This window comes from Podarcis pityusensis, assembly GCF_964106645.2.
Source record: "Podarcis pityusensis genome assembly, chromosome: 5".
NCBI lineage: Eukaryota > Metazoa > Chordata > Lepidosauria > Squamata > Lacertidae > Podarcis > Podarcis pityusensis.
In genome coordinates, this window is record NC_138032.1 from 40,937,228 (window position 1) to 40,955,867 (window position 18,640).

At 42.4% G+C, this 18,640-nt stretch overlaps 2 protein-coding genes across 2 annotated transcripts in view; both read right to left on the minus strand.

The window, feature by feature from the left end:
* Window positions 1-2,221: 2,221 nt before the first annotated feature.
* Window positions 2,222-15,705, minus strand: PLEKHB2 (pleckstrin homology domain containing B2). Its single transcript, XM_081008465.1, has 8 exons — window positions 15,577-15,705; window positions 13,111-13,156; window positions 11,860-12,012; window positions 10,746-10,848; window positions 9,170-9,209; window positions 7,818-7,907; window positions 7,325-7,433; window positions 2,222-4,325 (listed from the first exon to the last, which is right to left on the minus strand). Exons 2-8 carry the CDS (start codon window positions 13,145-13,147, stop codon window positions 4,189-4,191), a joined length of 669 nt encoding a protein of 222 aa, XP_080864591.1. The 5' UTR covers window positions 13,148-13,156; window positions 15,577-15,705; the 3' UTR covers window positions 2,222-4,188.
* Window positions 11,304-18,640, minus strand: part of KLHL6 (kelch like family member 6) — a 252,558-nt gene continuing 245,221 nt past the window's right edge. The window contains exon 8 of the transcript XR_013987180.1: window positions 11,304-11,346. The gene's annotated coding sequence lies outside the window, so the exon portion shown is untranslated. The remainder of the gene's footprint in view (window positions 11,347-18,640) is intronic.

Sequence of the window (18,640 nt, forward strand, 5' to 3'; positions counted from 1 at the left end):
CTCTTAGGGCATTACATGCCATAAATTTCATACCTGTGGTCCATAACTGTTCCCAGTCAGCCATCATTATATTATGTCCAACATCTTGTGCCCATTTAATCATAGCTGATTTCACCGTTTCATCCTGAGTATTCCAATTTAACAGCAAGTTATACATTTTTGACAAATTCTTGATTTTGGAATCTAACAATTCTCTTTCCAATTTTGATTTTTCCACCTGGAAACCAAATTTTGTCCAAATTATATGCCTCCATTATTATATGCCTCCATTATTCTTCTAGACACCATCTTTCAGAGCTCTTGAGTTTAATGACCTTTTTTGGATATGTCCCTTGTTTCTTGGCTGTTCTTCGTTTAAGTTTCCTAGCAAACAGTCATGTGCATAATTTGTCAGCCTTGTTCATTTTTAAAAATGCACTTTTTCTTTTTTTTACTCCCATATAAGGAATGCGGGTGGCTCTGTGGTCTAAACCACAGAGCCTAGGGCTTGCCGATCAGAAGGTCAGTGGTTCGAATCCCCGTGACGGGGTGAGTTCCCGTTGCTCAGTCCCTGCTCCTGCCAACGTAGCAGTTTGAAAGGACGTCAAAGTGCAAGTAGATAAATAGGTACCACTCCGGCGGGAAGGTAAACAGCGTTTCCATGTGCTGTTCTGGTTCGCCAGAAGTGGCTTAGTCATGCTGACCATGCTGTACGCCAGCTCCCTCGGCCAGTAAAGCGAGATGAGCACCGCAACCCCAGAGTTGTTCGCGACTGGACCTAACGGTTAGGGGTCCCTTTACCTTTTTACTCCCATATAATTCCACCAATTTAAATTGTGAGCTCAGTCACATTGATCATGTTAGATTGGCCTGTTCAGGATTTTAGCACAGATTTTCCTATGCCTTTTAACTTTGTAAAAATGTCTTTATAACAGATTGTGCAAAGCCAGTATGAACAATTGTGACGGGTGCCAGCCCAAGCATATTTTGCTATCCCTTTCCTCCCCATTCATACCACCACAGTCAATCATTCCAACTCTTCCCTCCCCATAGTACATTCCTGTGACCTCTTGCATTTCTGCAACATTTCTGCCCCTGAAAGTAAGCCATAAAAGTTGACAGGCTTTTGTTTCTACTAAATAAGTTTCCATTTTGACAGTCTGTGTGCCAAAAAGCTGTTGTGTCTATCTCCAATATTTATGTAAGCGAAGCCCATCTCTCTCAATATTTTCTAAAATGGCTGGCAGCAATACCCTTGCCTGTCATAACCTGGGACATTGTGGCCACTGTGACAATCACAAGACCATTCCAATATATTCCTGGCTGAGTACATTCAGCTGGTCAGATGCTCTATTTGGCATTTCCTTCTGGATGAGAAGAGGGAGATTTGTAGGTAGGGAAAGCTCATTTACCTAGTGCTGGTTTGAATCATGGAACAGATTAATACGGTTTGCTCTTAGGAAGTTTTCAGCAAGGTTTAGAAAAAAGATTCATTGAAACATCCACATTATTTATAACTCCCCCCATTCTTCCTGGTATTATCAAAAGAAATAAGGAAGCCAACTGAATTAGCAAATTTTCCATCTACGCTGGCAACGTCCTCTGTACCTGAGGGAAAGCAGGCTAGCTTAGGGAGCGCAAACCACACAGAACACACAACTCTGTCCTCCAGCACTCTTGCTACCACTCCCTGCTCTCTCCAAGCATCTGTTCCCTGAAGCAGCTACCTTAGTTTGTTCAATAGTAGGGCTGGCCTCCAAGGGTGGTGTTTACAAGGCTATGTCTCCAGACTATGCCTTCTTTCTGCCACTTCATAGCAAATAATAACAACTCCTTGAATAATATTTGGAATTACGTGGCATGGGGAGGATAGTTGACACTGCACGTTATCTTACTCGCAATCATATGATGCAAAATCCAGATTTCTACCCAAGTTTTTGGAACCCTTCTTGAATATTCAGCTTGGTCAAGATTTATTTCCTGGTATTAATGCAAGATAAATGTGGAAAGATTTTATTTGCTTTGCAGTTTACTGAATTCATTTATCCAACAGGAGCATATGATTTAGCCGTTATATTTTAAAATCCAGCTAGTCGATGCCTTGTGTTCTTTCCCATTATGCCCATTACAATGTGCAAATAATTATTCAGGCAAAATGAAGCCCCCCGCAGCTCCCAGTGCAGTTTTCTATGGTTATAACCAACTTGAACTTGACATCTTATCAAGGAATGACAAGAGTATAAAATTTTTGACTTGCCAAAAATTCGAAGACTACATTTATTTTTTTCTCTCCTCACAAAGTAACAAATACAAAGAAAGGAGTTTTCTGGAAGTTCTACAATTCTGTACAGTACACATAATAGCACAGAAGAGATGGTCTTAAAATTACACTAGATAAATTACAAAATCAGAGCAGAAGCTAGTGCTGCTTTTAGTGTTTCTTAGTAACTTACAAGGCTTCCAACATACTTGCCTGGGTATTAAATAAGAGACTGCAGACCTATTAAATAAAGCATCTTCAGTTCACACATTCTTCAGTTCACAGTACTGTCTTTTGAAATGTCCTAGACTGCTGACAGGGTTTTTAAAAAGCCCCACTTTCAAATCCAACAACTGCTGGATGCAATAAGGTCCCCCTGTTGCATTTCAACAGCAGTTGCATAGACACACCCAAGGCAAACACTGGCATACAAGGTGTACAAGACCAATATTAAGACTTCCAGTAACATTACCTTGCCTTTGCCTCACTCACAATTCAGTTATCCCATTTAAATAGGAATGGAATGCATTCGGCTAGGGTTTGTCATTACGGCAGGCAGCACAACCCAAGTCCCCTTTGCTCGCTGCTGTTCAAAGCTTGCAGGTTCACCAAAGAACACAGCACAGCCTATAGACACTTGGAAGAGTCTTGTGTAGATCTCAGATTTTAACAGGATGCACAAGCAACGGATGGATAAAAACAGGTGTGCCTTTCTTTTTATTAACCTACACCGCTGAAAATAATTTCCGGGTGGGGATACTTGCTCATTTCTCTGTCCTCTCACAGAAGTAGGGGTCTTACATCTTTAAAGCAGATAATTTAGCTGCAGAAGGAGAAGCACATACAAGACTGGAGCGTGCAACCAAAACAGAGGTGTCTCTGTGTCTGGAAAGTAGAAGCCCTTGTTAAAAATAGTTTGTAGTTGCAGGTAAGAGAGCATAATTACTTTGTATAAATCTCAATACAGATTCAAAAGGTTCCCATATACCTAAACCAGTAAGTTAGACTTTGAACACATTTATCCCCATCACACCACCTCCTACCACCTATTAAATAACTATCCTTCTACCTGCCTTAGCAAATGTTCCGGAGGCCTGATGTCCGCATGTTAAACTTTCTTTCCAGTCACCATTATCCTAAGGAACTGTTACTAGGATTTAAATGAGGTTGCGGTTTCTAGGACACTGGAATGGTTTGCATGGTAATCCAAACTCCTTTCTAGAAGAAATGTCAGATTTTTCTATTGCTTAGACGAGGGAGAGGGAATTTGAGCTCTCCATATTTGGTTGAACTCCTGCCAGCATAGCCACTGATCAAGGATGATGGGAATTGTAGTCCAAGAGCATCTCAAGAGCCAAAGGTTCCCCGTCCCTGGTTCAGCCTTGGGAAGGACTTGTACAGTAAGTGTGCAAGCTACTGAAATGCCAAAGCTCTCCCTTGAATACAAGAAAACATTCAATGGATCCCATGGCATGGCTACTGAATCATCATCTTTGTCTTCTAGGAGTGCTAAGAAAAATATTGGAGTCAAAATCCCCCGGATTCAGAAATACCCACTTTTGTGCTCCCTTGCTTTCCAGTTAGCATTCTGAGGCAGTAGCTGAAGTAATTTTAACAAGATGGTTAATATTTGACTGTAAAAATGAGTCAACTGTGGCCATTTAGCCATCATTAGTAACACTTCATTGATATTACTGCTACTTACTTATCAATGCATAGAATCACAAACTCATCTGACCACGAGCCATTATGCTAACCACTTTTCAACTAAAGGGCACCTTTGGGACAGTTGGGAATTTTTGTTAACTACAATCTGCCTGTCACCAGCAAAAAGTACTACTAGAACCTATCGGAAAAAATTGTAGATTAAATTGAAGTACTTTGCAAATACATATTATTGCACACAGAAGACTTCAGGTCTCCCTTTGCTTTGCGGCTCCAGAGGGAGCCTAGAACACCCAGAACAATGAGCCCAGGGCCATTCCTGTTGCTGCTCCAGCAAGCATGCCAAGTGCCAGGTCCCCATCATTATCCCGGTAGCGCTCTCGAATGATGACATGATTCGCAGGAGGGTGGCCATAAGGACCTGGAAAGAAGAACACCGTGGGATTTAAATAGAAATAAAACTTGAAATTTCTTGTTCCCTTTCATTGATCTCCTTAAAACTGGGAGGCCAACACATTCCGGACTCCATAAAAATGGGGAAAGGAACGTCTTGCCGTTAATGTGGGCTAGATAGCTGGGTCTTTAAAAGTAAATGATTTTCAATGCCAAGGAACCTGAACGAACACACAGAGGAGGTAATGTGAAGGAAGACCAATAAAAGCTGTGGTTGATGTCTACGTTGTACTCAAGTAATTCAATCCACTGATTTTTACTGAGTCTACTCTGAGTATGACTAACACTGTATTTCACCTAGTGGCTACATTCAGATATCATGTTCCCCAAGGCGAGTGTACACACACACACACAAATATGGCTCATTGCTGATCCTCTATAATGTGGTTTGGGCAGGGCAGTCCAACATGTGACCCAAGGGCCACCTGTAGCCCTCAAGGCCTTTTTGGACAGCCCTTGACAACATTTGACACTCCCACACCACAGCCCTTGCACTGCCTTCCCAAAACTGGGTAACCGGGGCACTAGGCCAGGCATGTCCAACGTCCATTTCGGGGGCCTAATCCGGCCCACCGGTCGGTTTAATCTGGCCCCTGTGGCAGTTTATTTCTTGGGGTAAAATCCTAAAAAAACCTTAACAACTTCAATCCTTAAAAAAGTCCTAAAAAAACTTTGGTTGGCCCTTTGGTCGGCCCTCACGGCCCTTTACTTCATCAAATCTGGCCCTCTTTGAAAGAAGTTTGGACACCACTGCACTAGGCTTTGGAAAGGAGGCGTGAGGGTTTGGCAGAGTCCCAGAGTCCTTCACCCTCCTTTCCCAAAGCCTAGTTAGCACTTTCCCAGCTTTGGGTAGGAGGTAGGAGGCCTCTAGGACCCTGCCAGAGCCTTGCGCCGCCTTCCCAGAGCCTGGCACCTTGTTCACCTGGCTTTGGGAAGGCAGCACATTGGCTGAGGTGGTGTCAAACTTTGGCCTCACTCCCCCTCTTGCGGCCCACTTGGTATGAAAAGTTGGAGCACCGTGGTTTAAAGGATCACATCTCTACGCTGTTATTGTGAGGGCACAAACCACTCATGCCAAAGAACAGGAAGACAGGCCAATCAAACCATAAGACCACATTCAAACACAATATAATCCATAAAGCAACTGCAGCTGTCATGTCACAGAAGTATATGATACAGGATAATTAATCAAACTATAGTCTTATATTATAGTTCCACAGTAGCACAGGCTGACCTAATAATGGGTTGAGAACTCTCACACAGGTTTCTTTGCACATCAGCAGAGACAGTGTAAGAATACTCCAACCTTTAATGGAGGGATGGGGAATCTGTGGCCCTCGAGATGTTGCTGGACTACAGTTCCCATTGCCATGGCTACTGGCCATGTTGACTGAGACTGATGGGAGTTGAAGTCCCAGAAACATCTAGAGAGCCACAAGTTTCCCAGCACAGATTTAATTACAATCTGCCAGTGAAACTCCCTCAATAACCTGAGCATGGGCATATTTTATGACCATAACTGACAAGCAATTAAATATGGCATATTTCTGATACAAGCAACCAGCAATGGAAGCCAAACATACTTAGCAGTGCAAACCTTTACATGTTTACTCAGGAGTAAGTCCCACTAAACTCAATCCCAGGTTAAGTGATCACAGAGTTGCAGTCAAAATGTTGCAGTTATTATTAATTTCATTACTATTGAAATTATTATTAATTTCATTCCCTTCCTATGCAGCATCTCACAATATAATAAAACATATATAAAATAACTGCATATATAAAAACAATTTCAAATCCAGTATGGATATGCACTGGGACATAGTTCTTGTAGTCTAAGTTACCCTCCCATATCATGCTAATGTACTAAAGGTACTAGTAATGTGCACATCAAAAATTTGGGAGAGAAAAATACCACCAGAAGAAGAGAATTATACCACTATTTCTTACGTTACATCCTCATTTTAAACCTTTTTCTACTTGACCAATATTATGATTTTAGGTCTGAGATAGGGAGGGAAATTATAAGTACCGTATTTTTCCGTGTATAAGACAATGTTTTTTGCTTTTGCTTTTTTTTTTAGTCTAAAATAGGGGGTTGTTCTATACATGGAAAAATACGGTCCAGTGCTTCAGCTGCTCGTTCCGCTTCGGCTTGGCATCTGTCATCTTCATGCCCTGCTTAACTCTGGTTCCTTCTGCTGCTCCCTATTGCTGTCTTGCCTGCCTGTCGCCCTCAGCAGCAGCTAATTTGGACGAATTCTCCCCAAAAAAAGCTCAACAAATTTGGGCAACCTCAGGTGTTTAAAATATTGATTTCTTTTTGCCCAGAGATGGAAAGAGGATGCTGTTCCAACCAAGGAAGAGTGGCTGATTCAATTGATGGATTATGCCGAAATGACAAAATTAATGGGTGTGTTAAGAAACCAAGGGGGCGGGGGGATTATTAAGGAGTGGGGAATATTTGTGGAATATTTGAAAAACTATGGTATGCAACTAAGTGCATTGATAGGTTTAGCTTAAATCAAGCAGTTAAAAGTACTATTAAGATTAATTGTAGAATAATTCAAAAATGGAGTAAAGTAGAAAATGCAATGTTAAAAATTTAAGTAAGAGAAGACACCACAAAAGCGGGGAAGGGAAGTCTGATTTGTACTGGAAGAACGGTATTGTAAAATCTGTATTTGTAAATTCCTGAATATTGATTTCTTAATTTAGGGTTCAAATACATAGGGGTCATCTTATACATGGTGGAGTCTTATAAACAGAAAAATATGGCAAATGCATTATATATATACTGCAAAAAATGATACTTTTAGGGCATTTATTCATTTACTGTTGAGTAATAAAAATACCTTACTACCAAGGGGGAGGGAGTTGTGTGGGGGAAATACTGAATGCAAAACCAAACTGCAGAGTTCTGAATGTACTAAATCAAGTAATAGGAGAATAAATATTACCAGTTACCTTGGTTTGGATATTGATAGGGGATTGCATACGTCTGTCCATTAGAAGTAAAGAAGACCTGAGCCCCGGGAGGTGGATATGCTCCATTGTACTGTGGGTAGCCATAAACCTGATGAAATTGAGAACAATTGTTAGCAGTGTACGTTGGAACCAAACATTCCTGAGTGCGGCATCCCATTCTCTTTAACTACAAGGCTTTTCGCTTGAAACTGAAGAGAACACCTATATAATACACCATGCTGTGATGGAAGATGAGCAAGGGTTTAAGACCTCTTTTACAACTAGACACAGGGAACAGACTTCATCTGCTGAACAACTCAAGCAAACGGGTGCTGCCTGACATCACCAGCTCAGGTATGATGTACCACCTGCTTCTTCAGGACAGGTGAAACCTGCCAGCTAAACTTTATGCATAGGTCACCTCACAAAATGCCCAGTTTTAAGCAACTTGCACTAACCAAACTTTCCTTATATCATGTTTTCCATAGCTTACCTCAGGTGATGGTGTTGCATAAGCCGTGTACGGAGGAGGAGACGAGGAAATTGTATTGTCGTCATACATCACTTCCGAACCAATATAGGCCTGGACATGTTAACATAAAACACAGAAGCAGCTGTTCAAATTCTTCAATTGTAATCACTGAAGATGGGAGCAGGATTGGATAAATGGAGCACTCAATAGGAAACTGAAACGAGGTTAGCACCTTTGGGAAATACTGAGTTGTTGACTTACTGTACAAAATAGCATTACTGATCAACAATACTTAAACTGAGGAATTTAATGCACGATGCAGGGCAAAATGGAAAAGTGCAGCCTTCCTACTCTGTTCCATGTCAGGTAGGTGAGAAGTGGGAAGAACATCAGACACAAGGCCAAGTGGAAAGAAGATGCTACCGTCGGAGGTAGAGGGAGAACATACCAAAATTACCAAGTTCCTAAAATTTCTCTGTGTTCTCTTTCCCTGCTCTCCAGATGGCTTTGCTTCTAGCACACGAAAGGATTATTATTTTTGTTCAACCTGTGCATATGTGGCAGAAGAACCATGATGCCACTTTTATGTTCCGCAGAAGACAGCAGCAACCCTGACACAGATGGCTTTGCGGATGATCACCAACAGCCACATTGTGTTTCTGTTCAAGCTGCAAAGAGCCCTGTTGAGTTGGCTTGACTTGCTCTCCTACCTTTTTAAGGATCAAAGGAGGGAGCTGGGATAGGTCTGCAGCAGAGATGAGAAAGCACCAAAGGACAACACTTCTTGGACTACAGGGCCAGAAATGCATAGCAATTTCCACCAGCCCTGCTGGATTCTTTTCTGATTCCAGGAAAGAGCACGATGACAAGGGTGTGTGCCTGTCTATTAAGCAGAATCAGTTGCTGCAGCTTGTCTGCTCCCCTGGGAAAGCTACTTGCTCCAGGCATGCTAGGCAAGTGGCAAAGGGCACCTTTGAAGCGTTACGCATCATGTTGTGCGTAATATTTGACTTTTGTTCATTTCTGAAATAACTATCTTCCTAAAGATTCCTTCACTGGCTAACATGATCAAGAAATGGATCATACAAGTTGGGCCTGTGATGATGATAGGAATAAGGCCAGATGACCACTGTGAGAACAGGATGCTGAACTACAAGGAGGCTTTGGTTTGATGCAGCAAGGTTCTTCCTAAGCTTCCATGTGCACTTCTTACGCTTACTCCTTCCATCAGAACAAGAGAAGTGTGGGCCAAGGTACTAGCCACACAAAAAAGGTACTCAAAAAAGAAATCTAAATGAAAGGTTATTTCTCTCAATGCTACTATTGCAAGCACACACACACACACACACACACACACACAAAACCCAACTTACCCCATTTGTTCTGGCATCCTGAAGAGCAATTTTCCAAGCTCTGTATAAAATATGAAGCAAACAGTGTAAAAAAAAAAAGCATAATGGTGGAAGAATCACTAATATAAATTGTACCTCCATGTTAACAAGTTTAGAAAAAAATTGTAGCAACTTTTGTGAATATATAAACCTGGCAAGACTCAAGCATTCATAAGGGGACAATCGGACCAGAAATTATTAAAAGAGCAGGGTTGTGCTAAAGAGTATATGAAAAAACATTGTTCTGGAGTAAGTATATCGGTATGTAATGAATGATGCGTTACAGGGTTAAAGAAAAAGAAAAATGGTGTAAAAAAGTACAAAGATGGAAGTAATCTACATTAGACAGAACAAAGGAAGGAAGTCAATATGTTTATATGTATGTAATGACTAGATTAGAATGATGATAGGGTTTTATTTGTAGATGTGTGCTTTTTTGCTTTTTTGTGTTCTGTTTTTTTTCTTGTTTGTATGGTTTTATTTTGGATTCAATGTTTGCAATTTTTGTTATAATTTTGCATTGCATTGGAAAGAAAATTTAAAAATTTAGAAAAAAAATATAGCAACTATTCGTGGTGAAACTACATGGGAGGAGCATGATTAGAAGACCTGGTACATTTTTATTACACAAAAAAAGTAGCTATGGTTGGGAATGCAATTGCAGAGGGAGAGAGTCTAACTAATGCTTTTGGATTTAGGTCAAAGTGTCTCCTCCCTCTCTCAATCCAAACTGGCTACTGAAGTGAAAAACAGCTGAGTTCAATGTCCTGAATCCATGTCTTCCCCTCAAGGACTAACAGCAAGCTTGGGGTGCAATTAAAGCCAGGGAGCAAAGGGTTAAATCTCTCCAATCTAGCCACAAGACGTAGCCAGAAAAAAACCTTGGCTACAAGCTGTGGTTAAGGAGGAGAGAGCTTCAACCACAAGCCTGGGTTCAGGCAACATGCTAAGCTGAAGGACCAGGAAGGAGCAAACTGCCTGCATTCTCCTCCAGCGCCCACAAGTTTGGCTTAATGTCATGGTTTGGCTTAGCACTACATGCAAATGCAGCAAAACAAATCAGGGTTTGCTGTTACATGCGAATGCAGACCATGTGTAGCCTGATGCTCAATCTGACGAGTCACTAGCCTAGAAAATAATCTGACCAGCAACAACAATTCCCTTTATCGGTATGCAAGAATAAAATATCCCCAAAGACATAAATCCTTGAAAGGCTATTAATAAGTGGAGGGAAATTGAACCATCTGTTAATAGGTGATAATCTGGAAAGGAAAAAGCAAAGATGCTCAGCTAAAGTCCTGGTGTGAAGCTGTCATTACACTCCCCCAGTTTCAAAAGGGATGGGGAAAGTTAGTTATCTGACCATGATAATTAGCTCAAACATCCGCTTTGGGAAGTGAGCTAAGACGTGGGTCTGCTTCTTGCAGTTGGGAGAGTTGCAACTGTTTTGCAAAGCAACTCATTCAAGAACATATGGCACATGGCCGTCCATTATGCATACATGTCACTCTTTCAGAAGGGAAGGTCTTTTATTTTCAAGTAAGCAGAAGAAACTCACAAGCAGTCGTCAGCACTTTCTGCACAGAGGTTGAGCACTTTCCCATCACGGCAAATGATCTGCAGCAAGCAATCCCTTGGCTTCCCCTCCGGAGGCTGGAAACCTGCCCAAGAGAAAGGCGAAGTAAAAGAATGGTACTTCAGCTCCACGTGGCACCAAGCTAAATGCTTAATTCACTTTTAAACTCAGATCCTCCAAAGAGGCTTGAGTAGGCACATACAATGGGAAGCCTGATTCAGAAACTAAAGCAGAACCCTAAGCTTGACAAACGGAGGAGACACACCCAAGCTCCACTTGATTTAAGGTATGTCACAAAGCCTTTGCTGCAAAAAGGAACACCTAGAGGTGCAAGGCTGTGCTGCAAGTTCCCAGGTCTTTCAGTTGCCCATAAAGGTAAAGTGACCCCTGACCATTAGGTCCAGTTGTGACCGACTCTGGGGTTGCGGCGCTCAACTCACTTTATTGGCTGAGGGAGCCGGCGTACAGCTTCCGGGTCATGTGGCCAGCATGACTAAGCCACTTCTGGCGAACCAGAGCAGCACACGGATATTTCTGGGTTAGCCGAGTCTGTAACCTGAAGTGTCTGTAACCCGAGGTGCCACTGTATTTTGTAACATAATTCTTTTTTGCAAATAACTAGAATAAAATAAAATAGGTAGCTTTGCAAATAAGCTCCCTTCTCCCCTGCAAAGGACAAAACAAGAATATGCCAGTTATGTCCTGAGAAAAGGCGATGGGGATCCTCAGCATTTATGTTAAACCAAGTAGAATAAGCTTGTAATTCACTGCATGTATGGGTGCACTGGAAATGTGCATAGTGCCACATTGATACCATCACTGGTCATAGTTTAGCACAGGCATAGGCAAACTCGGCCCTCCAGATATTTTGAGACTACAATTCCCATCACCCCTGACCACCGGTCCTGTTAGATAGGGATGATGGGAGGGCCGAGTTTGCCTATGCCTGGTTTAGCACTGTGAGAAATGGCTTTGTGAATTTAGAACAAAGTCTACATATAGTGGTAAGTCCTTCATATTTGTATTACAGGTGGCACCGAGAAGGTGTATGTATGCAGAGGGTGGGAAAGTTCAAATAAAAAGAAGATATTCGCACCTCGGCATTCATTTCCCACTCTGACATTGATGCAGTCAACTTTCATGTGAATTCGATCCTCTAGATCCTGCCGATGTTGGTCGTCATAAAATAACAAATGGCCATGAGCCCACAGATCAAACCAGTTCTTCTTCCAACGCCTTAATATAGTACCTAAAAGGAACAGGGATCAATTGTTTTTTGAGAGGTCTAACTAAACTGTATCAAATTCCACATTGATTAGGTTGTTTGATATTTGTTTTGCTTTCAGTGATCGTGTTTGAAATGCTCTTAAACCAGAGTTCTCTGAATATATAACAGAAGTAGCAAAGGCAATTAATGTCAAGGAAAAAGCTCCTACTTCTACTTCACAGCAACTATTTAATATATTCTGACAAACCTTTAGCCAGACATCAGGCAACCAAAGAACCAAGCAGACATCTTTTTATTCATTTGGTGGCCAAAAATATTGCTTTTAAGGAATTTTGCATAAAACATTATTTGTTTTATGTCACCATAGCATGAAATTCACACACATATATACATAAAGTCCAAATATGATTTGCGTTTTTGCCATGTTTTTCTGAAACAGACATGCTGAGCCAAGCCATGATCAGCATGAATGAACAAGACTGTAGTTACTCAGAGCAAAAACTGAAGAAGCTTCACTCCTCCCCAGGTGCTACTTCTGTTTTGCTATCCAGAGCTAAGCCATGATTTTGCTTAACATTGCATCCAAACCTGGGCTCATGGTTTGTATTGCTGAATACAAACCATGAACTTTAGTCAAGGTTGTCATTTTTGCTCCAAGCATCAACATGCTTGCTTGTCCTGAGCCAGTGCTTGCCTTAGCGTTGCATGCAAACAGAGTCATACTTTAATTCCAAACTACACAGAATGAAGGAGACCTAGAATTGGATTTCTGGTGTTTTGTTTTAATTCAACACGGCTAATTTAATCCAAGCATAATCGGGGTAGGGAGAGGGTTCCTGATTCTGAATGTCATTCTCCCCCATTTGTGTTTTGAGGAGGGGGAGGATGCACAGTCAGTTTCCTGGGGAAGGGAGAATCTTGATTAGGATATCAGCACAGGAGGAAAAACTCTCTCCCACTGCAAATGCTCAGGTCAAATTGTCAGCCTCAGTGGCTGCACATCACAGAAAATTTGATAAGATCCAGTCACAGATTTTCTACATAATGTGTTGCTTGGCACCGAAACAAATCAGGGAGGGAGGAGAGAGAGAGAGAGAGCTGACAGAATCCATTACTCACTTTGCCGGAGCAGCCATCCACTTTTAACCAGCGCCATCTCCAAACGCTAGGGAGAAAAGAAGGGCATCAGTGTAACACCAGTGTGATGATACAGAAAGACGTTCTCTGTCTCTCTTTTTCTCCAAATGAGAGACAGGCTTCCTTACAAGGCAGAGGGTAGGGTATGTCTGTGTCTCTTGTGTTTAAAGTATATGGGAGGTGGCAGTCTACAGACATACTATACAGGGGTAGCGAACCTGGTGCTTTCCATATGTGGTGGACTGCTATCAGTATGGCCAATGATCAGAGTTGATGGGAGTTGTAGTCAAAACATCCGGAGGGCACCATGTTAGCTACCCCTCTTATAACAGTGCTGTCTTGTTTAATTGGAGCTGCAGGTTGATCCTATCCAGGTTTACTCCAAAAGAAATCCCACTGAGTTCAACAATACTAATGAAGCATGCCTGGGGTTGCAGGTTCAACTGGAGGGGAAGCTACTCTGTGGAACAATATAGCTGATAAGATACCAAAAAGCGATTCAATTACAGAAAAAAAGGGACTTGCAGTGAGAGACCAAATGCACCTATATTTACAGATAAAGGATTAAGAAAAAATTATTAAATCTTCCCATGAAGTTCAGAAGAATCTTCCCATGAAGTTCAGAAGAATCTCCCCAGGAAGTAAATCCTATGGGACTTGTATCCACATTAACACATTTTTAAAAACTGTTCTAGGAATTGAAGTTCAGCTTCTGTGTTTACTATGTACATGAAAAGCTCTCTCTCTTGTTATGTACTGCATACCACATTTTCTCACAAATAATGAAAACAGCTGAAAATATAGTACTGGTTTTTTGGTTTTTTTGCCCACTGTACTAGGTTTACTGTGATTATGACATTGTTTTGTGAGGGCTTGAGCTTGTCCATAGGAGTGTATGAATTTCCACTAGGCAGAGCCAGGCCATGGATCCATCTAGCTCAGTAATGTCTACAGGGTCTGGCAGCAGTTCTCCAGGGTTTCAGCCAAAAGTCTTTCCCACCTCTGCACGGAGATGCCAGAGATTTTTCTCATATAAGATGTGGGCTCCACCACTGAATTACGGCCCTTCTTACCGAGAGTCTCCAGCAGGATTGTTGGATTGGGTCCTGCTGCTAGAGGTTGCTTTCACCAGGAGATGCCAGGGACCAAGGCTGCAATCCTATACACACTTATCTGGGAGGGGCAGAGCAGTCCAAACTGCTTCCGTGCTGAGCAGAGGGCCCTGCCAGCTAAGCCGGCTTCCCGCTGACAACAGAGTGATGCAAGCAGCATTCCCTTGGCAGGGCACTCCCCCTTCCCCCAGCCAAATGGTCAGGTGGGCGTGCTGTCATGAGGAAATGACGCCACACCAAATAAATAAATCACATCTTCACTGTTACACTAATCTGGAGACAAAGCTACCAAAGCAGTTCCCACCCTGCCATATTCTGTCCATATTTCAGCAGCACTTTCACACGCCGCCCAATTAACTGTGGTACAACCCAAGTTAGAAAAGAGAGCTCGACATCCCAAAGTGTGGTTTTTAGAGCAAAAATGACATCATCACCATTTAATTAAAAGCAGCAGTTTGACGATGAAACCATCTGTAGAGATGATGCTTTTGTTTTCTAGCAGGCCTCCCATGTCCTGAAAGCTGTCAATGCCCCCACCCCACCTCCAGTATGTTTAGTGAATGTGTTGCCCACCAAAGAATCCTGGAAAGCTTTGTTTACCCCCCTCACTGAACTACAATTCTCAGCACCCATAAACTATGGTTCCCGGGTTGTTGTTTTTTGATGAGGTGGGGGGGTGCTATTATACTACAAAGTACTTTATCGGCTTATTTTGTGCTCCTCGCACACAGGGGTCTATTTGACGAGGATCCTGAATTACATTCTGCTGTAAATTCCAGAATTAATCCACACTGCAGCTTGAAAGCACAATTGTGATAGGAGGGCGACTTTGAAAGGCGTTATCTCATAGCCGTCAACGTTTCCCTTTTTTTTTAAGGGAAATTCCCTTATTTCGAATAGGATTCCTCGCAAGAAAAGGGAAAAGTTGACAGCTATGCGTTATCTTAAGAGCCCGCCACTCCACCCCAAAAAGGGCTTCGCTGACTGTCACTCAGACGACCTCCGCCCTGACTGAGCCCCCTTCTCCTCCGACGCTAAGATGGAAAAAGCAAGAAGAAAGCAGGAAGTAGAAGCACCTCAAGAAGCAAGCGGAGCGCTTCTCCGAGGAGGATAAAAGGCGAGGACAGCGACCTAGACTGCGTGCACTTGTTACAGTCCTGGGGATTACAAAACACGGTGGCCTGACCTCGTTGGATTTGACCCCTGCTCGCCCAGACAAGCTGTAGCCGCCGGACCAGCTGCCCGCCCTCCGTCCCCGGCCCATTGCAAGATCCACACACCGCCGCCCTTCGCTCTTTCCCGGGCAGACGGGGAAACGAGCCCCGGCCCAGCCTACCTGTTACGCCTGGAAGCGACCGCGCGAGCCCCAACAATCCTCGCTTTCTTCTTATTCTTCCTTGTTGCTAAAAGGAGATCCAAGATCGCGCGCCCCGCCCCGCCCTCGTCTGACGCCAGACGGGTCCTATGATCAACCGCGTCACTCAATGTCTACTGCTCATGCCCGCAAGGGTAGATGGGAGTTGTAGTTTCTCAGAGCGGAAGGAGACGGCAGGGCAAATGTTTCATTAAAAAAATTCTGTATCAGCGTTCCAGGAGGTTTCCTCCGCCCCTATTACGTCTGGGTCAGTTCTGGAACAGTCCCTCCCCAGCATGCCAAAAAACGAAACTGCAGTTATGTATATTTATATACAAATATCTAGATAAGGCGAAGCGTAAAGCGATATGGAAATATGGAATTGTGCGCGGTAGGCGGCCCGATCCTATGGAAATGCGCTCGCAAGTAAAGCCCGCTTGTTTTAATCGGGGGCTGTCCCCTGGTGTTTAGGGGTAGGGATGGAGGAAGCTTTAACCTTCCAGATGTTGGTGGACTACAGCTCCCATCTTCTCCCACTACTGGCCATACTGATGGTTGGAATTCAACATCTGCGTGGCCACAACTCTCCCACCTCCCCTGCACACCTGATTTAGGATTGCAGCCTTCGGCACATAGTTGGAGGTGCCAATCTTGGCAGCGTTGTGCTTGCTGGAAGAAGTAGGATATCTCATATCTTCCAAGCAAGCAGGTATGCTGGACTTTGGGTGTCACCTCATCTTCAAGCACTGTCACAAAATAGCAATAGTTGCATGTACATGTAGTCTCTGAATGGATAAAACATATTACTGTGTTTCTCACTCCAGATGGGTTGTACACTTTTCTATTCAAAAGATGTTCATGAAGTACTATTATAATAATGAAATACTACTATTATAAAAAGTATTGTGACACCTTAAATACAAATTTCAAATCTCTCTCTAATTTCTTGAAATATTGTTGGGAACCACCCTGATACCTGTGGGCATAGGGCGTATACAAATTTTATAATAATAAATAATAATAAAATCTTTCATGACTTCATATTGGCCCACTTGGGAGAAAACAATAGTGATTGAATCTGTGGTTGGAACTCCTTGCAAAGGTGCTTTTAAAGCAAAATGTTTTGGCTCTGGTTTTGAAGGGGGGGGGCAGGGTAATTACATATTTTTATTTTTTTGCTTTTGTCCAACAACAAAACAATCCAAGGAAACACAAGGGAGAGGATTTAGCTTTTGTCTGAAATGCAACACATGCCACAAACCGTTAAAACTATTCCAAGATCCAGGAAAGCTAGCACATGAGAACAAGACTTGCTGAATCAGGGCCTATGGAAATAGCATGTAGATATGCAGCCTTTTGCACAAGTCATAAACCAAGTACAATGAGATACCATAACATCCTAGAATGAAAACCTAAGTTTAAGTTAAAATATCACATATAAACTTTGCCTAAGATTCTTTATTCACAGTAATGTCCCCAACAATATTTCAAGAAATACGAGAGAGAATTTTTCTTTATTTTTCATAAATCAAAGAAATAACTTCACAATAAATAGGTCAGCTCTAAATCTCCAGTACAAGAAGGACAGTTCACCACACAGTAAAGTATGCTTAGGTACACTGATATCAGTGGGGTTAAATATGCTGGAAATATGGGTTGTGAATAAGGCTGTGCTTCAGGACTAATGACTGCTACAAAAAAAGTCAGCTCCCATTTCTCAGCAACATGTCCCAGATGCAACATCCAGGAAATTCTGATGAAATTAAATTATTGCCACCACTGCCAAAGGCAGCAAGCAAATATGATGTTGCCAAATAAATCATGAAACAATGCTGAAAATGAATTAAATGAAATGACCTTTTTTTCATGCACACACAAATGTGTGAAAGGTAGGGGACCACCACAGAGAAAGTAAGGTATGTTCCTTCTCACTTCCTTAATATGATTTGTATGAAAGATATTAAAACATTATTGATTTGAATGCTCTCATATTCTCTTTGTTATATAGAATGCCTGAACATATTTTATTGGTTAAGAATGGCAGTTACAAATAGATAAGATTTATAAATGCATACATTTGTGTGAGGTGGTTTTTTGTTACAGAACAGTAAGATGCAGTTCTGCAGTGCATTTCTGAAGACACGCACCTTTGTTTCCTTTCAGCAACTTCCAGAAGGCAAGTTGTGTTAAACCAATGAAGAGTCTTGGGGCATCTGAAAAACTAACATTATTATGTTATGCTATATTATTATGTAAACATTTGTGTATTAGAGTTGACTTCATCAGAATCCCCTTTTCACATTTGTTCAGACATTTGCCCCAACTCACAAATGCTGAATCCGTGGACAGTGGCATATATACAAGCCCTGTGCCCAGCCCCCCACCTCAATGCTTCTCTGCTCAGCACTCAACCTATCCCACACGGAGCACCAGCGGCGTAGCGTGGGTTGTCAGCACCCGGTGCAAGGCAAGTAATTTGCGCCCCCTAACCTGCCGCCGCTGCCAGCTTCTTCTTGCTGCGGCCTGCACCCCCTGCACCCCCCACGCTACGCCACTGCGGAGCACGGAAGATCTGCAGGGGTCTTTTATTTGCACTGATTTCAATGTGAGTAGAAATCTCTTCATGATTTAGGAACCCAATAAAACTCTTTTCCCAGTTTACAATTTTAGCCTTCTGGCACCCTCCTTATCCGCCCTCTAACTATTAAACTGTATTATGGGCAATAATTATCGTACAGGAATGAGTCACCTTGGCTCCAAAACAACAGAAATAGTTATGCAAGCATGTCCTCTCAGGAAGGTGGCTGGCTGCCATGAGCATCTCTTTGTGCTCTTAATCAATATTGGGATAGCTACCCGGCTCCAACATTTTAAAAAACTCCCTGGTCTCAAAATATGCAGTGCAAAAGAATGCAGACTGTGTTTAATGGATTGTATAGTTTAAGTTTTAACTGACTGCATTGCAGCGTTTTATTTTGATTGTGAACCACGACTGTTTCTTTCTCCAACTGCACAGCCTCCATGAGAGAAACAGGTAGTGGAAGGG